Source organism: Lepisosteus oculatus, chromosome 24 (genome assembly GCF_040954835.1).
Source record: "Lepisosteus oculatus isolate fLepOcu1 chromosome 24, fLepOcu1.hap2, whole genome shotgun sequence".
Taxonomy (NCBI): Eukaryota; Metazoa; Chordata; class Actinopteri; order Semionotiformes; family Lepisosteidae; genus Lepisosteus; species Lepisosteus oculatus.
In genome coordinates, this window is record NC_090719.1 from 2,247,932 (window position 1) to 2,268,282 (window position 20,351).

General features: G+C 54.3%; 4 protein-coding genes across 9 annotated transcripts; 2 read left to right on the forward strand and 2 right to left on the reverse strand.

The window, feature by feature from the left end:
* The first annotated feature begins 89 nt into the window (after window positions 1-89).
* clic3 (chloride intracellular channel 3) lies at window positions 90-7,179 on the forward strand. Its single transcript, XM_015366711.2, has 6 exons — window positions 90-1,580; window positions 3,917-4,026; window positions 4,298-4,423; window positions 4,603-4,709; window positions 5,004-5,179; window positions 5,684-7,179. Exons 1-6 carry the CDS (start codon window positions 1,545-1,547, stop codon window positions 5,846-5,848), a joined length of 720 nt encoding a protein of 239 aa, XP_015222197.1. The 5' UTR covers window positions 90-1,544; the 3' UTR covers window positions 5,849-7,179.
* paxx (PAXX non-homologous end joining factor) lies at window positions 7,042-10,872 on the reverse strand. 2 transcript variants are annotated; one of them, XM_006640581.3, is made up of 7 exons: window positions 10,754-10,872; window positions 9,818-9,878; window positions 9,228-9,277; window positions 8,846-9,033; window positions 8,379-8,423; window positions 8,007-8,103; window positions 7,042-7,539 (listed from the first exon to the last, which is right to left on the reverse strand). In XM_006640581.3, the coding sequence occupies exons 1-7, from the start codon at window positions 10,870-10,872 to the stop codon at window positions 7,491-7,493; spliced, it is 609 nt and encodes a 202-aa protein (XP_006640644.3). In that variant the 3' UTR covers window positions 7,042-7,490. The 2 variants fall into 2 exon arrangements, with proteins under 2 accessions (XP_006640644.3, XP_015222201.2); XM_015366715.2 differs by having other exon boundaries at window positions 8,370-8,423.
* Window positions 10,873-10,942: 70 nt separating this feature from the next.
* dph7 (diphthamide biosynthesis 7) lies at window positions 10,943-17,467 on the forward strand. Of its 3 annotated transcripts, none has more exons than XM_015366709.2 (10): window positions 10,943-11,031; window positions 12,410-12,584; window positions 13,594-13,727; window positions 14,129-14,216; window positions 14,373-14,467; window positions 14,791-14,948; window positions 15,110-15,179; window positions 15,412-15,477; window positions 15,577-15,749; window positions 16,076-17,467. In XM_015366709.2, exons 2-10 carry the CDS (start codon window positions 12,444-12,446, stop codon window positions 16,552-16,554), a joined length of 1,404 nt encoding a protein of 467 aa, XP_015222195.1. In that variant the 5' UTR covers window positions 10,943-11,031; window positions 12,410-12,443; the 3' UTR covers window positions 16,555-17,467. The 3 variants fall into 3 exon arrangements, with proteins under 3 accessions (XP_015222195.1, XP_006640645.1, XP_015222196.1); XM_006640582.3 differs by lacking the exon at window positions 10,943-11,031 and adding an exon at window positions 11,442-11,533; XM_015366710.2 differs by lacking the exon at window positions 10,943-11,031 and adding an exon at window positions 11,750-11,831.
* mrpl41 (mitochondrial ribosomal protein L41) lies at window positions 17,465-20,345 on the reverse strand. Of its 3 annotated transcripts, none has more exons than XM_015366716.2 (2): window positions 20,238-20,345; window positions 17,465-18,444 (listed from the first exon to the last, which is right to left on the reverse strand). In XM_015366716.2, exon 2 carries the CDS (start codon window positions 18,371-18,373, stop codon window positions 17,966-17,968), a length of 408 nt encoding a protein of 135 aa, XP_015222202.1. In that variant the 5' UTR covers window positions 18,374-18,444; window positions 20,238-20,345; the 3' UTR covers window positions 17,465-17,965. The 3 variants fall into 3 exon arrangements, with proteins under 3 accessions (XP_015222202.1, XP_015222204.1, XP_015222205.1); XM_015366718.2 differs by having other exon boundaries at window positions 20,224-20,301; XM_015366719.2 differs by having other exon boundaries at window positions 20,233-20,298.
* Between the last annotated feature and the right edge of the window lie 6 nt (window positions 20,346-20,351).

Below are 20,351 nucleotides of genomic sequence, written 5' to 3' on the forward strand. Positions count from 1 at the left end.
GCAGCTTCTTGGCAGCAGTGTTTGAAGTATAAACAATGGCTAGGTATCTTCTCAGTGCTGGGTGTCGTCTGTAATGGAGGTGTCTGGAGAATGACATCATTTATAGGAAGGAGTTGGAGTCGGGCGGGAACTTATTGGTAACAGTTACTGTTTATGTGTGTGGTTCAGTCCGCTCCTAAGGTTTGTGGGTGTGTGTGGTTCAGTCCGCTCCTAAGGTTTGTGGGTGTGTGTGGTTCTGTCCGTGCCAGAAGGTGTGTTTGTGTGGTTCTGTCCGTGCCAGAAGGTGTTTGTGTGGTTCCGTCCGCTCCTGAAGGTGTGCGTTTGTGTGGTTCAGTCTGGTCCTGAAGGTGTGTGGGTGCGTTTGTGTGGTTCAGTCCGCTCCTGAAGGTGTGTGGGCGTGTGGTTCTGTCTGCAATTAATGTTATAGTGCCAGTTATGGTACATCATCTCAAAGTAGTGTATAATGAATAAAAGGAGAGATGTGTCTACACAAATTAAAACTAGATACATTTAAATCTGCAGCATTAGGGTGAATTTTTAGGACCAGTTGAAAAATTGTGGTAAATAATACTGATCTTGTTAGATTTTCTCTCACCCCTTCAGGGTTCGGAGTCCCTGTGTGAGCTGTCAATCCAGCCCCTTTGGGAGTGAGTAGCTCATTGATGCAAGGATCTCATCCAGCTGTTTCTTGAAAGGGCTTTGACAACGTGGCTGGCCAGCTTGTTCCCAGCTCCTACAACCCTTTGTGGAAAGAAGTGCCTCCCAATCTCAGTTTTAAATGCACTTCCTTGCAGTTTCAACTTGATGGCTTCTGGCTTGTGCTTCGCCGTCGATCGTGTAGAAGCCTGATTGAGAAGACCTCGATCACAAACGCCAACGCCAGTGCCCGTGGGTGCGTGTTTGAGTCTGCTCCATTTTGTGCTTGGTGTTTTGACACGGCTGTGTCTCGGGGCATCCGCATGTGTGAAGGCTGTGCTTGTCAGGTCTCATTCGCAGCATTTGGACAATTCGGACATCTTTATTCCCAAACGTCACCCACGTCTGGGGGGTGGAAGGTGTCATTAGGTCATTTCTAATTAGCAAAAAATTTGCTGCCGCGTGCATCTACTTCGTTGGAAAAGGAGAAAACAGAGCAGGTAGAGCTGCATCTTCGGGAGGCGTCTACAGTGAAACAAGGGCCCACCCTCCTCGCCCCACAATCCTCCTCTTCTCTCGCTCGTGGACCGTCACACAGGAATGCCAGGAATCAAGATAGCAGCCCGCGCGGGAGATGGGGATCAGCAGCTCGCAGAGCCGAACAGGTCGGACAGGTGGAGCGAGCTGGGCGTGAGCGGCCAGGTGTGGCGAGCAGGGGAGAGACGCACAGAGATTCTCTCCCGTCCTGCTGCGAGATAGAGCGACCGAGGCTCTGAGAGCACACAGCCGAACTGCCGCGAGACAGGGACGGGAACTTCAGCCGGCCGCTCGCTGCTACAGCTTCTGGCTGCTGCGTGTGCTGCTGAGCGCCGAGAGACGGAGCCGCGCTCGCCCTCCGGTCAGAGACCATGGCCGAAGCGGCGAAGATCGAGCTTTTCATCAAGGTAAGGGACCCTGCTGGGCTCCCTGAGCTGGGAGCCCGTTTCTCTCGTTCTCGGTTGGGAAAAAAAGAAACTGCCACCTTTTAATCCTTCCAGCCCAGCCGCCGATCCCGGTAAGACCGGCTGTTTTGAGAGGATGTGGCCTCTGGATCTGGTACTGGGAATTGGATCGGGGTCTGGATGCAGGGAAGGGAGTCGGTCTGCCCATTGCTGCTGGGCACTGTGCTGGGAGAGGTGTGCCCGGGCAGGAGAGAGACTAAACGACAGGTCATCCACCCCATCTGCCCCATTTGGTAGTAGCTGATTGATCCAATATCCTCTTCCAGCTTTTTCCTGAAAAAAGCCAGGATTTGGGCTTCAACGGGGAGTAAGCCCTATATATCACATCTAAAACGAGTGTTTTAAAACGTTCTGTCTATAGTTTGTTTCTACTATAGCAAAACTATCCAGTTGTCAGCGTTAAATGTCATTTGCCCGGGCCAGAATGCAAGTCCTTATGAATTTCTCAGCTTCTAGGGTGTTTGCTAATCCTCCTAATGTGGAGTAATCTGATCTCGTTTGCCAGATTCTGGTATGACTGATCAAAATAAGGAAGACCAATAGCCCTATTACAGATCCACTGATAACACTGTTCCAGAAGAGCATTCGCTCTTTATTGGTACTGTTTTCGAGCCATGAATCCATTCTGCTTCCAAAGACGCGCATTATCTTCAATGTACTACTTTTGGAAGTCTAAAAAATGAACTTACAAGGAGCCTATTGGAAAACCTAATTCGCAACGATCGCGTTGTGGCTGCCGCTGGTTCGCGGGTTGGTTGATCGTGGCCTGGCGGCCCTGTGTGATGGTGGTTTTCCGTGCGAATTGTCCCCCTCGAAGCCTGTTGTCACGAAGATGATTGTTAGTTCGGGTTATTGTCTCCCTACCTTTGCATGTAACAGAGTACTGGTGTATAATTACTTGATTGGGTCCGTCTACAGACGGGGCACTACATACAGGTCGCCAGGAGGGCATTGTTGATGAATAACGTCTCTCATTTCTGAACAATTCAAAGGTCTAATAGTATTCACTGCGGAGCTTTGTTCGTCTCTGCCCGAGGCCCCATTGATGCACTTCCTCGATTGGGCACCCGAGTTAAAAAATTCGTTTCCTACATCAGCCGTTTCCCCCTCTGCGGTCCACGGTGTCTACGATTATCTGCGAGACGTCTCGCTGCGTGCCCGTGTGGCGGCGTGACCTGTTCTTCCCACCAGGAAGTCGCACGCAGATGAACATCTTGTTTTCAAAAGAGCCCAGGCTCTCCGAAACCGTCGGTGGCAACGCCTGTTCCTCTGAAATGCTTCCCAGGATCACCTGCGGCCCTGTTGCAGCTCGTCTGCGGCAGGGTTTTCGGTGCGACGGATTAAGGCTGGAGACAAACGGGCGACATGACTGCTGCTGTTAAGAATTAGAATCTGCTGGAGCTCGAGAAGGTTGGCGAGCCCGCGAGTTTTGAGATTCCCGGTGTACAAATACAGGATGGCACTTGTTTAAAAAAAAGTCTCCATAGTGTTTTATAAAGAGCTGGTTTTTCAGTAAGTCACTATTTCGTTAAAAGAGTGGGACGTGCTCGAGATCCTCAAAGGCACTGACCGTAACCAAGCAGATTTCTGCAGAACCTGCAGGGAAATGGGTATGTGTGAGGACCCAAGTGGAAGCTCATTTGACACTGAGAACAGGAGGCTGGTCTTTACACAAAGAGTGGTGGGGGTCTGGAACAAGCCGCCCAGCCGTGTTGTGGAAGTTGATACAGCTGGGTGAGATCAATTAGCTCAATTAATTCCTAAGTAGCAAGCATGCCAGGTGGGCAGATAGGAGTTAATTGATCCCTCCTTTAATTTGTGACATGTTTAAATTCTTTCTTAAACTGAGGAAAGAGGTGTCTAAGCTTTCCTCACAGGCAGAGGGACAGCTCTCACCAGCCCTGTGAGCACAGCAGAGGAGCCAGGATCACAGGCTAAAGAAGTATGAGAAAGATATAACCCAAACAACCCTACTGCACCCACCGAGACACAAACCCGGCACAAACCGCAAGGCTATTGGGCCCTAAAGGACAGGCTCGGTATAGAAACTGGACACAGGCAGGCCTGGCTGCCCAGAGAAGACAGGCTGTGCTCCCACTGGGGAGAAATAGAGACAGAGGTGCACTACTGTCTTCATCCTGTGAATGTCTACTGACTTGTTATTGCTTTGGCAGCACCAAAATTCATCAGTCATGTGAATAAAGATCCTTGAATCCGAGAGACGGAAGGAAACGCATGCGAACCCCTCCTCGCTGCATCTCTCTCCCTCCTCTCCGCAGGCTAGTGACGACGGGGGGAGTGTGGGAAACTGTCCGTTCTGCCAGCGGCTCTTCATGATCCTCTGGCTGAAAGGAATCAACTTCACACTGACCACGGTGGACATGAAGAGGTGAGAGAGGGCTGGGACAGCTGCTGCTGCTCTTAAAACATCTGTATGGCTGCGGGGGCAGATACTGCTGATATTGGGATGTCTGTACAGCTGTTGGGGTATCTGGAAGAGCTCCAGGCGCGACTGTCTAGTTTCTGCAGCAAATACACAACTGCTGTGGACACCCTATTGCTGCTGGGGCACCTTCTCTGATGCCAGGGCGTTTGTTTTGTTGGTGTGCTGGGTTAATAACTCTCATCAGAATAAGTTCTGCCTCCCCCCCCACCTTCAGAGCCCCAGAGGTGCTGAAAGACCTGGCTCCCGGCTCCCAGCCCCCCTTCCTGCTGTATAACGACGAGGTCCGTACCGACACCAACAAGATCGAGGAGTTCCTGGAGGAGACGCTTGCCCCACCTCTGTGAGTTTCCACACACTGGATCACCAGAACCACACACACACACACACACACACACACACACACACACACACACTGGATCAGCAGAACCTCACATCCCTCCTCTCTCCCAAACTCACTCATGTGTGTTTTTGAGTCCCCTGAAACCCTCTAATTTAGAGCCTCTCGTGTCCCTTTCCCAGCTACCCCAAGCTGTGCTGCCGCTACAAGGAGTCCAACATGGCTGGAGACGACATCTTCCACAAGTTCTCGGCCTACGTTAAAAACCCCAACCCTGGACTGAACGACCGTGAGTTCGGCAGTGGTGCAGCAGAGTTTTCCCTGTAGACCACAGCCGCTCCTCCAGTGCCTGCTGTTGCCCTTGTGTCAATGAGGTTGTGTTAAGTTGTATAGTGCTGTCAGGGACTGCTGTTGCTGAGTTGTGTAAAGCTGAGTCAGTGCTGTTGTGTTGAGGAGTTGTCCAGCGCTGTTGCGTCAGTGGCTGCTGTTGTCACAGCAGTAGCGTTATTGAATTGTGTCATTTTGTGTCGGCGACTCCTGTTGTTGAGTTGTATAACGTTGTTGGTGCTGTTGCCACATGCAGTGCTGGAGAGGAAGTTCCTGAAGAGCCTGATGAAGTTGGATCAGTACCTGCTGACACCCCTCCCCCATGAGCTGGACCAGAACCCAGACATCCAGACCTCCACAAGGTGCTTCCTCGATGGCAACGAGCTCACCCTGGCCGACTGCAACCTGCTGCCCAAGCTCAACATTGTCAAGGTGCGGCCTCCCCTTTGACACCAGGCTTAGCCGTGCCCAAAACGCCTCCCCTTTAACACCAGGCTTAGCCGTGCCCAAAACGCCTCCCCTTTAACACCAGGCTTAGCCGTGCCCCAAACGCCTCCCCTTTAACACCAGGCTTAGCCGTGCCCAAAACGCCTCCCCTTTAACACCAGGCTTAGCCTAGTCCAAAACGCCTCCCCTTTAACACCAGGCTTAGCCGTGCCCCAAACGCCTCCCCTTTAACACCAGGCTTAGCCAACTCCAAAACGCCTCCCCTTTAACACCAGGCTTAGCCGTGCCCCAAACCCCTCCCCTTTAACACCTCTGTGAAACACCCATCACCCCCCCTCCACCACTGCTCTGACATGCAGCTCTTATTCCCCTCCTTCCCCTCCTTGCAAGGCATGAGCGCCTGTGCCCGGCCCGGACCTCCTCCTCCGGCTCAGCCGAGCTCTGCCGCCTCCCTCTCCCGCGCGCCTGATCTCCTCCTCTCGCCGGCAGGTGGTGTGCCGGAAGTACCGCGGCTTCGAGATGCCGGCGGAGCTGCAGGGCCTGACGCGCTACCTGGAGCACGCCTACCGCCGCGACGAGTTCCGCCACACCTGCCCCAACGACGCCGAGATCCTGCTGGCGTACCACTCCGTCGCCAAGTACCTGAGCCGGTAGAGGGCCGGACCCGTCCGCCTGGCCCTGCAGGAAGCGCCTCGTCTCCCGCGGCGTCCCCCCGCGCACGGGCCGCGGACGGAGTCCCGTCGCGACGTGATGGCGCGCGCGGTAGGCCGGGCGCTCTCTGCCTGTGCAGTCACGACGGTACTCCGGTCCGGGCCTGGTCGCCGTGTCCAGCTGGGGCCCGGTACCCCGCTGCTGTGTTCAGCCTGTGGGGGATTCGGGTGGTTTCAAATCGTCAGGCAGGCTGGGGGTGCGTGTTTGCTCCTGCGTCTTTGTTCTCCGGGGTGCTCCTCAGGCGTACAGGCTCTACACATTGCTTATTTTGGAAACCACACAATCGCGCTGCGCTTTTCTGCTCCGCTGTCTCTTAGGACAGGTTGCTGTGGTGTACCGTGGTAAAAGGACAGGACAATGCATCACAGAACGGGTGGTAGCAAATCACAGCAAAACAAACCTGCCCGTTAAAATGGACTGCAAGAGCAGGCTGCAACCCTGTTCCAAATGCACAACGACTCCGCGGAGGAAGGTGGATGTTTTATTTTTTTTAACCAGCGTAGATATGACTAAACCCCAGGGCACTGGCTTCGCCTGACCCAGACCTGTCCCACGGCCTCTCTGCTAGTGGCCAGCGGGCGGGAAAGGGACAGACCACCGGGAATCACCACTAGGAAACTTCCAGCCTGGAAAAGACAGGCTCTCCCTCCACCCTGCTCCCGCGGAGACGCCCAGTTAAGTCAGCCTAGTCACCGCTAATCTGTACAAAAAAAAGTGTCTAAACACCTGGAACAAGATTATGATCCACCCATTATTGTACTTGTCATTTTACTGCTGGGATTTTAGACCGGTGGAGAGGAATGATTCACCAAGGTTAGTTCCTGGTCAGCGCAGTCGTTTCTCTTTACCAAGCAGGGCGGGGCGCTTTGTTTAAGGATTGTATTGGTATTGACTCGAGGATCACCAGCATGGAAGAAGAAGAACCTCCAGCCCTTTCAGGCCTCGAGCCCCAAAAACTCCCTTCATGAACGAGCTGGCGCGAGCTCGGTTTCCCAGCTGCTCCCGCAGAGCACTGCAGCTCTGTGACTGCAGCCTCCAGCCCAGGGAGAAAAAGGTGCTGAGATCAGGGATCTTCCAGTGTTGCACCCGGCCCTGCTGGCAGAGAAGAGCACTGATCGGGGGCTGGAAGGCGAGGCTCTGGTTGCAGGCTGTTCATCTTTATTGCAGACGTGAAGACACAATTTATTACATGATTGTAGGCCATTGTAACCGTGTCTGTGCTTAGCAATTTCGGTACGCAAGTGCTTATCATGATTAAAAAGTCCAAAAACGCAGTTGCCTTCCTTCGTGGTTGGTGTTCTCGCAGTTCAACGTGTTTAGCTGTGACCCAGATAGCATTTTTAAAAAGCAGGCCTGAGGAAAAGCCGCGTGGCCTTCAGAGTCCATCTATTCCTCCTGCTCTCCCGGAGACCTCATCTTTCCTTGGTGCTGGATGTACCCCTGACAACATTGCGGACGGCTGGAATGCAGCTCCACCTGGGAGTGGCGGTCCAGTGCCGAGCCGGACCGAGCTCCGATAACTGCCCGCTGCCCGCCGTGCCTGTCCGCAGAGCAGAAGCAAACCAGTCCCCCCTCCTCCTCCTCCTCAGATGTCCTCCCCATCGTCGAAATCCACACCACTCGCCTCTTTCTTCCTGCACGGGGGGGAGACAGAGCTTTCCGTTAGTCAGAGGAGGTTGACCAGCTCGTATGAAAGCGTTGTATCGGGGGCAGCCGAGCCCGTTTGTCTAGGGTCAGACAGAAGTGTGTGTTCTGGATTTGCAGGATTAGATAAGATACAGGCGATAGCTCGGATATCCTGTATCTAAAGGTTCCCTGCTGTGGCTAGCGGTGATGGACTGGGACTGTTCACAACACTCCAGCTCCAGGTACTTCAGAAAAAGGACAGGCTTCCCCTTAAATGAGGTCATTAAGGGCTCAGTTGGAAGGAAAACGTGGTTACATAGCAAGAACCTGTTGTCTGCCACCATACACGCAAAGTAAAAAATGCATTGTGTATTCTGAGTACCTGGAAAAACAACAGGTCCTATATGTGGCTTCAGGGGCCATCGTTGGTCACCCGCCCCCCACCCCCCATGCATCTGCCCTCACAGCCAATCACCTTTTAGTCCCGGGATTGATGAGCGAATCTCCAGGGAGACGCTTCTTGACAGCGGCTGAAGCCCCGCCCCCGTTGTGCCTTCTCCTCGGCTCAAAGTCTGAGAAAACGAGACAGGAGGGTCACCGGGCTGTTACAGCAGCTGCTGATGCGCTGTCTGGTGGGAGCTGGGTGTCACAAAACACCACAGGAGGGGACGTTACTTTCTGCAAGATCCGTAGGATATTTAGGATCAATGGGGGTGGAAAAACACGAGCAACTTGAATACATTTGAACATTTAAACAAGTCGCAGCACCCCGACTCCCACGGCTGCAGTGGTGCAGGGAAGGGACAGGAGGCGCTGTTCGCACAGCTGCAGGGCAGACCTGTCTCACCCGAGGAGCATCGCTGCTGCGTCTTCACTGGGCTGAAGGACTGGGCTGGGAAGGAGGAGAAAAGAGAACGACAATGTGCAGCTGTAGGATGTAGAAAAGCGTGTACAGAGTTTGTGCGTGCGTGTGTACGGCGCCCCTGTGTGTGTGTGTGCTGGATGTACCCGTGTGTACAGTGCTCCTGTGCATCTGTGCCGTGTGTACCTGTGTATGTATGTACCTGTGTGTACAGTGCTCCTGTGTGTGTGTGCTGGATGTACCTGTGTGTACAGTGCTCCTGTGCATCTGTGCTGTATGTACCCGTGTATGTATGTACCTGTGTGTACAGTGCTCCTGTGTGTGTGTGCTGGATGTACCCATGTGTACAGAGCTCCTGTGTGTGTGCCATATGTACCTGTGTGTACAGAGCTCCTGTGTCTGTGCTGGATGTACCCGTGTGTACAGAGCTCCTGTGTGTGTGCTGGATGTACCTGTGCTCTCCACTTCCCTTAGCCTCTCAGCCATGCTGAACAGCAGCCCTCTGATCTCTTCTCGGCCCTCGGGGTCCTGCAGCCTGGTCAGGGACAGAGTCAGGGCCCCGGGCCCCGGGCCGCCCAGCTCCAGAGTAATCCCACTGTCCTGGACCAGGAGCAAGGCCAGGTGCCCCTCACACGCTGACCTGGGGCACAGGAAGGCAGGAGAGAGGGAGGAGGATAAGGAAAAGAGGGAAGGAGAAAGAGTCCTAAGACGGATGGAGAGATCGTTTGTGATGCTTGTATGGCCTCCGACAGCTCGGGTCAGCCTAGGACATCGGTCTCCCCGAGGGCACAGAGCTGTCTGCTGCGGTCTGTGGAGAGAGGACAGACTCCGCACCTGATCTTCAAGATGTAGTCAGCTGCCGTCCTCATCTCGAACCTCTGCCTCTGAAACAGAGCGCATCGGAGGGTATTAACCCCGGCCCGATCCAGACCACCAGCCTCCACCAGAACCCAGCACAACCCCAGCAGCCTGGGCCAGACCACCAGCCCGTTCTAGAGCCCTTCTAGCAAGGGCCCAGTGATAAGTGCCGATATTCCAATCAGTCTTTTACACTTTGACAACACTGTTACATCCTCTGTTCTAGTCTGGTGTGACCACGCTGTCCACACACACACAACACTGCCCTCTCTGTTGCTCACTCCTTCCCTGTGATCAAGAGCAAGAAGGCGAGGTACCGTTTAAACCACGGTGTCAGGCTGGTCTCGAGCAGCAGCTGTAGCCAGGGACAAAATGACGCAGGGGGGACAATCGTTTTCCTCTCATTTCCTTACTCCGTTAGCAAATAAGCTCTGTCCTGTGCTTGGCTTTCTGTCAGAACTTGACTGGGCCTCACAGAACTGCGGCTCTGAAGTGTGTCTGTCACTGTCACCACTGTGCCCTACTAACACAGTTGTAGTAAACACTGTAGTAATCAGGGTCCTTACGTGCTGGGCCAGCATCTCGGGGGTAAACTCTGTGCTCCAGACTTCTGAGCCATTGGTCAGACTGTGAAGCAAAGAAACAGCAGACACACAGGGGTGAGAGAGGGTGGAGAGAGACAGAAATCCTCACTAGACTTCATTCACATGTGCTAAAGGCCCCTAAACACACCATGTAGCTGATTTACTGGTTTAAGATTTGTCCCCAGGAAGAACCGTGAGATAATGCCATGAAATATTAAATAGGGTGTGAGAAGGATACAGGTCGTCTTTGACTCGACCCAGTGAGCGTCATTCTAGCTTAGTTACAGACAACACGGGCAGCACAAACCGACCCGCAATACCGTGCACGGTACCGGAATAGTGCCCTTGCGTGCAGCCCTCCAAGCCACTAGATGGCGCGCTTGCGTATAAAGCAAGACGCAAGACAGGCCCTCCTCCCCCAGTCTCGTCAGCAGGTCAAGTTTTAAAAACAGCGGAACTGTTTATTCTGCGAAAGCTGCTGACAATACTGGTGGAAAGTGCGCCGTTTGTTGCTGGTGTGTACTGTAGCTCCCCTTCCTTGAAAACGTGTACCACATGTGGGGAAAACATTAAGGTCGAGCTTTAAACGAATTCTGAATGGAGTCGTTAGATCTCCAGCGTACACGTACAGCCAGTTTACGGACGCTCCTGGTCTCAGTTTAAACGTTATTGTCTGTTGGCTGTTGCTGCATTCGCTGTAGTCTCCCTCTCCTGTGAATTAATCGCTTTAACCCCGGTTTAGGGTGCACCAGGTCTCCACGGGGAGACGACCAGCGTCTTATCTTGTGTCAGCACAATTCACAGTTACACAGGACTCCATCATCACCTTCTGCTCCTCTGAGCGACTCTCTGCCCATCCCGGTATCGCGCAACAGTGAGGGAGGCGGACCAACCCAGGCAGTATTGTCCCCGACTCACCCAATATTAGACTCTCCTCGCCTCCTGCTACTGTAGCAGATGTATTTCGTGCCATCGCTGCCAGGCACGACCGTGCAGTGGACCGAGCTCGGCTGCTGCGCGCCGCGGTAGTCCGCCATCTGTCAGAGCGATGACAACAATGCCCATCGTTGCGTCATAGCGACGTTCTTATCGCCTTGGGTGACGTCACGGACACCGAAATCCAATCGCGGAACCCAGGGGAGACGCGAGTTCCCCCTCCCCCCAACTCCATGACCGGGAAATTCAAGACTGGACAGGTGAGTGCCTCCTCTCGTCTGTAAGAAACGAACACCCCATTGTCTCTGCTCCTGGGCTGACTGTGGCTCTGGGGATTGTGTATACTTGAATCAGGTCCCCTCGCCGTGTTTGTTCGTATCTGTTGCTGATGGAGCACTAAAGGAAATATTGCGTGTAGAACACTTTATGTGCTTTAGGTGAGACAGTGATTTAACAGATGACGTACACACTGCTTTTAAATATAGACGTGCTTTTGTCCTTCTCGGAGTTTGCCGTTCTTTATTTCTCCTGGGGAAAGGTAGTCGATATAAAGCATATAGCTACCGTTAAGAAGTGGAGACGTCCCGAACAAAACAGGGGAACTGTAAAAATATGCGTTCTGTTCTCCAAATGGCCGGTTCTCCTGTCCATCAACACCCAGCGCTCGGGTCAGGGGGCGGGGCCGCAGCCGTGACCCGGAAGCGCTGGCGCGGCTGCGTGTGTAGAGAGGGGGTAGCGTGAAGCTAGGTTCTCCGCGAGCGAGTGAGTACCGGTACCGTGCACCGACAGGGGGGGACAGACTGGGGGCGCGGTGCCTGTGGTCTGCTCTGACGCTTGTGTCAACGGGCTGTACAGGGGTCCAGGGAAGTCGCGTCCAGCTGGTTCCAGCTCCAGGAGCTCACTGTGCAGACAGGACACTTCACTGTGCGGGATGGGACTGGTTACCTTGTTGCTGAAAGATGCAGGTCTCCCAGTTTGAAGATCTGGGAAGGCTCGTCTGACTTTTTGATCTTACAGAACATATAGAATAATACTGGAGAACCAAAGACGTTCGTTGAGAGTAGGTCTTCCCAGTGTTGAAGCTCTTCTTTTGCGTTATGTGAGAGTCGTATGTTTATGCGCTTTTCCACGTAGGAAAAAAAAAATCGTTCTGAGTACCTCGCAGTGATGTGACCGGTCATGATGCAGAGCCGCACTAAGAGGCGATCGGCTTGTGTCCTGATCCCCTGCTGGCGCACGTGCAAACTTTCACTTGCGTCATTTCCTGCAGCGGAGGCCCCCGTCTCGCGAGAGCTGGTGGCCCCTCCAACGAGTTGTTTTCATCTCGTGGCTCATTGCAAGCACTCCACTAACAACACAGAGTGTTTGTGAGCTGTGTTGACACTGATTTGTGACCCCCCCAGGTCCTGACTTGCTGCGTGTGTATCCCTGTCTGTAGGAGTAGGGGTGTTAACTCCAGTGACCTGGCTAAATTCCTCACCGTCGTCGCCCTGAAGTTCCCCCTTCGCTCGACAGCAGTATGGCTGCTCCGCTCTGTTATTATGAGTTATTATAGTTATTATTACGAGTTATTATATTGGGCATGGCACTGATTGTATTGGTTTCTGATTTCTGGGCGCCGTCCCCTCTGTGTCCCAGGCCCTGTGCAGTATGTGCGTACTGATCGCTCGCCATGGCAGCGCGGTCTCGAACCCGGAGCCTGCAGGTGGTGGACACGGAGCTGAGCGCCGACGCAGTGGAGTGGTGCCCGGTGCCAGGCTGGCACAGCTGGCTGGCCTGTGGGACCTACCAGCTGCTGAGACCCGTAGAGAAGGTGAGGTCTCCCTCCGGGGGCTGACGCACAACCAGCTCTTGTCTCCTGCAGACGCCCCCTCGGTCTCTGGGCCCTTCTGGTCTCCTTTCAGCTCGTTTTGTAACTCTGCAGTTTGTAATCAGAGCTCTGGTGACCTAATCGTGGAATAGCAGTTCTACCAGATTCAAAACGGATAACAGAACATCAGCAATAATAATCCCTCTTCTTCTTATCATCATCTTCTAACTCTGGCAGCTGTGGGAACGCTGGGCTTAGATTTAATGTTTTATGGGTGAGTGTTTGTCTAAACCTGGTGTATTTCTCACAATGCAGCTCTGTCTCTGTCTCTCCCTGCTGGTGGCGGGACACAGTCTGTCCTCTCTGACTTTGACAGACTCTTCCTGTCTCTCTCACCCTCTCTCTGCAACCCTTCTCCCTGCTAGCCAGCAGCCATATCGCCCCGCAGCTAAAAAATAACTCCCCAGTGGAGCTCGGCAGGCGTGACCCTGGCCAGTACCTGGATGGGGGACCTCCTGGAAAAGCTAAGGTTCCTGCTGGAAGAGGTGTTAGTGGGGCCAGCAGGGGGCGCTCGACCTGCAGTCTGTGTGGGTCCTAATGCCCCAGTAAAGTGACGGGGACACTATACTGTAAAAAGGCGCCGTCCTTCAGATAAGACATAAAACTGAGGTTCTGTCTCTCTGCAGTCATTAACAATCCCAGGGTGTTTCTCGAAAAGAGTAGGGGTGTTACCCCGGCGTCCTGGTCAAATTCCCCCCTGGTCTTTACCAGTCATGGCCTCCTAATCATCCCCCTCTCTGAACTGGCTCCATCACTCTGCTCTCCTCCCCACTGAGAGCTGGTGTGTGGGGAGCAGACTGGCGCGTCATCCAGGTGGGGCTGCACACTGGTGGTGGCAGTGGGATTCCCCATCACCAGTAAAGCGCTTTAAATAGAGTGACCAGAAAAGCGCTATAGAAGTGTAAGCAATCAGTATTATTATCCTCCTCTTCCTCTCCGTCCCCCTCTCCAGGCTGGTGCAGAGACTGATCCCCCAGTCCGCGTTGGGCGGCTGTACCTGTACCAGTTCAGTCAGGAGGGGGCACCGTCTCCCCCACTACAAGAGCTGCAGCGCATAGACACCCCTGGCATCTTGGACATCAAGTGGTGAGAGCACCCTGCCGAGTCCCCCGATACATGATATTCACGGTGTAGTGCACTGATAAACTTGCTGTACTCTCTGATCTCCAGACACTGATTCCCAGATCTCTCAGCCATAGCACAGAAGGTGATCAAGTGTTTCAGACTTGTCAGGAGCCCTTTCAAAACTTAGAACAGGCTGCACTCCTTTACACAAAGAGTTGTGGGAGTCTGGAACAAGCTGTGCAGTGATATTGTTGGAGCCAATGCCCTCACTTCCTTCAAGACGCCACAATAACCATTCTAATGTCCTTTCCCTGATGCGCACGTAATGATACAGCCACACACAGACGCCAAGAAAGAGCAGTAAGATAAAACACAGGCCGTCTGTGCCGAGCCCCTGCTCCTCTCTCTTCGCTCTCCCTCAGGTGCCATGTGCCCGTGTCAGATCGGCCCTTGCTGGGCTCAGCCAGTTCTAGCGGAGAGTTGCAGCTGTACAGGCTGGGAGGCACACAGGTGAGAGGGACCGACACACGAAGAGCTACAGCCACTGACAGACACTGGAATGTGTCTGGGAGAAAAGACAGATCGACAGAAATGCCTTTTCCAGTTTGGTGTGGGGTTGGTTGGTGCTGGCTCAGATCCACCCTCCTTCTGCTTTCTCTCCAGTAGGAAGCCAGCTGTGCCCTGGAGGCGGTCTCTAGCCTGGAGTTAGGCCCTGATAGGCTGGCACTGTCCCTGGACTGGTCCAGTGGGCGGGGAGACAGGTACAGAAATGGATTTCTGTGTCTTACTGTTTCAATTCAATTTAAGGGTGTTTTACAGGTTTAAAAGAAAATAGCTGTATTGCCAAAGTCTTTTCGTAATATATTAAAAACATACTTACTACTTTAACAAAAGGAATAAGAAGGAACCAAGAATTTTGTCCCTGTTCCTCTTGCTCATGAGCAATGCAGAGTAAAGGAAGTATATCTCCAGTAACAGTACTCCAGTAAAGTAAATCTCCAGTGTACAGTGACTCATTTGCATTAGCAAAGCCTCAGTGCACCTCTGTTTATACGTCGTTAGTGATGTGCAGTGTCTCCCACAGCGCGGGGCTGAGGACAGTGTGCAGTGACTCTCAGGGCTGTGTCAGTGTGGTGTCTGTGGACGGCGCAGCACCGACTCTCCTCTCCCAGTGGACGGCCCACAGTTTTGAGGCCTGGATATCTGCCTTCAGCTACTGGGACACGCAGCTCCTGTACTCAGGTGAGCCTTCCCATTCTCTGCTCCCACTCAGGCTGGGCTCTGCGGTACCCTTCTGTGGTGCCCCTTGACCAATGACTTGCAAAGGTTAAAGAGGTCAAACCATTGAAAGCTCTTGCGCACCTTTCCCTCACTCAAACCCCCCTTGCCCTGTCTGTGTGCAGGTGGAGATGACTGCAGACTGAAGGGCTGGGACCTGAGGGTGGGAACCTGCCCTGTGTTCACCAGCAAAAGGTGGGAGAGAGGAGAAAGAGAAGGCGGTGGAGAAGGGTTGGAGATTAGATAAGAGGAGAGGGAGAGGAAGGAGAATTCGGAGAACAGTGGAAAAGGGGGTAGTGGCAAGAACTGAACTCGGCCTTGTTGGGCCGAAGCAGCTCTGCCCTTCGAAGAGAGTCTTGTTGCATGTGAGCCCTTGAGCAGTTTGCAGTTTGCACCCCTGCCTCACTTCCGCCCTCTGTGTCTCCAGGCACTCCATGGGCGTGTGCAGTATCCACAGCAACCCGCACCGCGAGCACATCCTGGCTACAGGCAGGTGAGCAGGTACACCTGAGCGAGCTGAGACCGCCACCCCCAGTCTCAACCAGCTGCTAACTCTGACCTTTTCTGCCCCCCCCCACCCCTTTCCCTGCAGCTACGATGAACACGTGCTGCTGTGGGACGGCCGATCCCTGCGCGAGCCTCTCGCCGACAGCGCGCTGGGGGGGGGGGTGTGGAGGCTGAAGTGGCACCCCACTCAGCAGCGCCTCCTGCTGGCTGCCTGCATGCACAACGACTTCCATATCCTGGACTGCCACCCCGTGCTGGGTGAGGCTTGCCAGCCCGGCGCACACACGCGTACAACCCCCTCGCTTCTCTGTATCTCCCCTCCTGCTTGTTTCCGTTTTCCCTGCATCCTAATCTGCACTGCGTCCATCTCCCTTTTCTCTCCTGTCCTTCTGTCTGTCTTTGCTGTGTCTTCTGTCTCCATCATTTTCTTTTATCCCGCAGATAAATATATCTCCTCTCTCACATGGCGGATCACTTCTTCACAGAGGCCCGTCTCTCTCGGCTTTTCGTTCACGGATCCCTCGTTCGCGCTGCCTGACGCCACTCCCTTTTCTCTCCCTCCCCTCTTCCTTCTCCCCTCCCAGACGGGAGCTCCGGACACTGTCCTGTCCTGGCCTCCTACATCCTGCACAACTCCCTGGCCTACGGAGCGGACTGGTCCCGCCTGAGCCTGGGGGAGCCCCTGCCCCAGACGCCCCCCCAAGAAGAAAGAGACGAGGAGGAGGAGGAGGAGGAGGAGGAGGAGGCAGCCCAGGTGGGGCACGTGCGCATCCAGTACGAGTCGCCGACGGGCAGCTTCGACACCTCCCTCGAGGACGAGGCGGGGCGCTACATCCCCGACGCCCTGCCCCCCCGGGCGCCGGCCCCCCCCGCCCTTCCTCCTCCGCGCCCCTCCGACGCCGACGCCCCCCTCTCAAGCCTGCTGGCCAGCTGCTCCTTCTACGACCACGTGCTTCACGTGTGGCGCTGGGACTGGCGCCGGGCCGCCGGGAGGGAGGGGTCCGCCCCCGCGCCACGCGGCACCCCCCCAACTGGGCCAGAGCGGGGCGCCGACCAGTCCTAGCAGACAGGCAACAGGTCAGTGCCAGCCTGCCTGGGGGGCTGCCGTCCAGTCAGGGGACACTGGCCCACCTCTGCCCTCTCTGCTACATCGCGGCTGGGGCATCCACCGAAACCGCCCCGCGCTCTTTCGATCCAAAGGCTTCCCGTTAAGATTCCGGCCCTTCACATTCCCCAACCGGCCCCCGCGCGCTTGTACGGCAACGGGACTGGGACCGCGATAATGCGTTCGGGGAAAACCGGAGCGTTTACACCTGAAGGGGCGCCAGGCCCTCCCCCCTTCTCTTCCCCCCCCCCCGGATGTAACGGGGATGGGCGACTCCCCGATCCTGGCGGGCTGGAACCCTGCAGGTTTTACAGGACTTCCGTCAGCCCTCGCCACCGCCCGAAAAACGAGCCACCCCAAAGACCTGGAGAATCGGCTCCGCTCAATCAGATCCGAGGCGGAAGGAGAGCCTGAGCCGCCCCCGATTTCCCAGTGCTGACGAGCCCTTGAGCTGCCAGTCGGGTCCCCCCCGTGATGAATTCAAGTAACGAGGGCCTTCCTGCAGCAGAGCAGACGAGAGGGCTCACGCTGCGAGAATTGCAGCTTCAAAACCGGCGGGATTGTGGGGGGCTCTGGCCGTACCTGCTGTAGTTTGGGGGTACGGGGTGGAAGTGGGGATAGGAGTTGCTTTACAGATGATAAGACACCAGCATTGGTGATCGCTGAGGACTGGAGTTCAGTATCCTGTTTCCAGCAGTGGAGAGCTCATCCATCTCCATCATTAACTGCTCCTTTTCCTTCATTTTTCTAAAGTCTAAACTGCATGGCAAGGCCGTTACTTGTTCATACTCTGGAGGGCTACCAAACCTGTACAGGGAATGCAGTAACTGTGTAGCAACAGCATTAATAAAGACATCCTTTTGGTACGTTATTGGTTTTCGGCCTTTTTTATTAATTTCATAGAGGGTTCAAGTGTAGTGAGGGTAAGGCAAATTAAGACAGCTCTTGTATTAGCCCCCCGCTGTTTCCTACTACCACCCCAAAAAAACTACATTGGTGCAAAGAACGAGACATTTGTGTTCAAGACAGAAACCCTGTCAATTTCCCAGTGCTGTGCAGCCACTGTTAATCAGCAGAGTCCACTTTGAACTTGCACCACAGCCCCACTCGGGGAGCCTCAGAATATCTGGGACAGCAGTCTTGTGCACATTTCAGGGTGACAGATGGAACGGGACCCCGCGGACACACCAGATCTGTTTCCCTCCGGAGAGGGAGGGGGCTATGTCCTGGGAATGTAGTTTTTGGGGTGAAGTGTACAGTCAGTCTGGCAGTCATTGGGATTCGCGGTCCTTTCAGGGGTCTCCAAAGATGGCTTAGTCAATGGGGTACAGTTCTCACAGAGTTCGGGTGTGGAATTCGAGAGATCCCTCTAGCGAACGTAGTTTTTGGGGTACAGCTTGAAGAGTTTGCCCTCCTGCGAGGGCTCAAACCCATACTTCTCCAGGCCTTGGGGGTCAAAGGTGCCGTCGCGCAGGTCCTTCTCAATCCGGGGCGCCACGGCCTCTCTGAAGAGGGACTGGGGAGTGAGGGGGGCCTCCGTGCCCGGGGGGGCGCGGTACGACACGTAGGGCTTGAGGCGGCACCCCTCGAGCGGCGGCACCACGAACTCCGGCACCATCTCCCGCACGGAGACGAACTTCCCGCTGCAGGTCAGCGCGCCCGTGCGCCGCGCGCCCCGGCCCTTGTAGAAGGTGCGGGGGCCCCGCTTGCTGGTGAACTCCGCCATGCGGTCGGCGCCTCGCGCCAGGCCCCGCGCCAGAGCCGACAGCAGGCCCATCTGCCCGCGCCCGGCGGCGACACCACTCCTGGGCAACGCGAGTCGGGGGAACAGGTGGCTATCGCCGGCGTCTGCGGAAAGAGACAATTCCAGGGAAGTCGGAGCAGCCATATCACCCTGCAGCTCACAACTGGCAACCCACTGAAGATCAGCAGGTGTGAGCCTGGTCCGTACCTGGATGGGAGACCTCCTGGGAAAAACTAAGGTTGCTGCTGGAAGAGGTGTTAGTGGGGCCAGCAGGGGGCGCTCACCCTGCGGCTCATGTGGGTCCTAATGCCCCAGTATAGTGACGGGGACACTGTACTGTAAACAGGCGCCGTCCCAGGGCGCTTCTCGAAAAGAGTAGGGGTGTAACCAGCAGTCCTGGTCAAATTTCCAATTGGCCCTTACCAATCATGGCCTCCTAATAATCCCCCTCTATGAACTGGCTACATCACTCTGCTCTCCTCCCCACTGAGAGCTGGTGCGTGGTGAGTGTTCTGGCTGCACACTGGTGGTGGAGGGGATCCCCATTACCTGTAAAGCGCTTTGAGTGGAGTGTCCAGAAAAGCGCTATATAAGTGTAAGCAATTATTATTATTATTATTATTAAGTGAAAGTGAAAACTGATGGATAGTGGTAGGTGCCACACCAGAAACCGGACTGAGAGGGGGTTCAAGAGAGGCAGCTTTACTCCCCCTGCAGAGCAGGAGATTTGTGTCCACCATCATACCAGCATTTCTCAAAGTTCAACAGCAAACCTCTCTGCGTCACTTAACTGCGCCGTTCATTTGACAGCTCTCACCGTTCGTCGTATTCAACTCAGTTTTATTTGTATAGCGCTTTTTACCACGGACAGGGTGACAAAGCACTTTAACGCACACTGCCTAAGGGTCAACACTCATTCCTCGTCAGAAACCAAGACGGGCAGGAAACAATCCCGTTGCACTGCAGCTGGATCCATTCGGAATTTTACCAGTCAAGCTACTCTATTGGGAAGTGCTGCCAAACCTCAGGACACGTGCTACACAAAGAGTGGGAGTGGGGAACAAGCTGCCCAACCATGTTGTTGAAGACGATATTCTTGAAAAACTGCCAGATAAGATAGATATTATTATTATTATTAACAACATTATTATTATTAACATTATTATTAGATCAGATCACTTTATCGGCCCTATACAATTTCTCACATTAGGAATGTCTCTTTTCGCAGACCCCAGCTTGCTCTCCATGAGACACACAGACAGGGAGAGAAGCTGGGGGTCAGAGCGCAGGGTCAGCCATTTATACGGCGCCCCTGGAGCAGCTGGGGTGAAGGGCCTTGCTCAGGGGCCCAGTAGGATTCATCTGCCGGCCGCGGGATACGAACCGGCAACCTTCCAGCTACAGGCGCAGATCCTGCCATTAACTACTAACTATCAAACGCCCTCCTTTCGTCTGTGACCCGTGTTAAGTTTCTGTACACAGACAGGTCACACACAGCAGGCTCGGCCGGTTTTCCACGCGTGGTCATGCCATGTCACACCAAGTAAATGAACAGGTTTCAACTGTCCCAATGCGCGGCTCAAGGACACCTGCAGCAGCTAAAACAGAAACAGATCCAACTACTGGGCTAAGGGAGTCCTGCCCTGTTTATCCTCAATCCCCAGTTATCATTCAAACTCACGTTTTCCATTATATCTGCGAGATAAACCTGTTATTCAACACTACACTGAAGTATCGACAATTCACTGTCACATGGGACTTCTTAAAACAGACTGCCGAGTCTAAAAACAATGCACACGGCGAGCACGCATCGAGGCCTCCCTGTGTGATAAAAAGTAAAGAACGAATCGGGCAAGAACTCATCTTAATATAAAATTACAAACCTCACCAACCTCACCTTCAGCTTTCGCTCCCAGTCGCCACACCGGAAGTGACTCGGTCTTGCAGTAAGGGCCCCTCTGATTGGTGGTGACCGGCCCGCAACGCCCAATCAGGGCGCGGGATACTGGGG

Coding starts and splice junctions, on each gene's coding strand:
- clic3 (XM_015366711.2), top strand. CDS start 1,545: ATGGCCGAAGCGGCGAAGATCGAGCTTTTCATCAAG. Junction 4,710..5,003: donor CAACCCTGGACTGAACGACC/GTGAGTTCGGCA, acceptor TGCCACATGCAG/TGCTGGAGAGGAAGTTCCTG. Junction 5,180..5,683: donor CCAAGCTCAACATTGTCAAG/GTGCGGCCTCCC, acceptor TCTCGCCGGCAG/GTGGTGTGCCGGAAGTACCG.
- paxx (XM_015366715.2), bottom strand. CDS start 10,872: ATGGCGGACTACCGCGGCGCGCAGCAGCCGAGCTCGGTCCACTGCACG. Junction 9,879..10,753: donor CGAGGAGAGTCTAATATTGG/GTGAGTCGGGGA, acceptor TTTGCTTCACAG/TCTGACCAATGGCTCAGAAG. Junction 8,424..8,845: donor AAGGGAAGTGGAGAGCACAG/GTACATCCAGCA, acceptor CCTCCTTCCCAG/CCCAGTCCTTCAGCCCAGTG.
- dph7 (XM_015366709.2), top strand. CDS start 12,444: ATGGCAGCGCGGTCTCGAACCCGGAGCCTGCAGGTGGTGGACACGGAG. Junction 14,949..15,109: donor CACGCAGCTCCTGTACTCAG/GTGAGCCTTCCC, acceptor GTCTGTGTGCAG/GTGGAGATGACTGCAGACTG. Junction 15,750..16,075: donor GGACTGCCACCCCGTGCTGG/GTGAGGCTTGCC, acceptor CTCCCCTCCCAG/ACGGGAGCTCCGGACACTGT.
- mrpl41 (XM_015366716.2), bottom strand. CDS start 18,373: ATGGGCCTGCTGTCGGCTCTGGCGCGGGGCCTGGCGCGAGGCGCCGAC.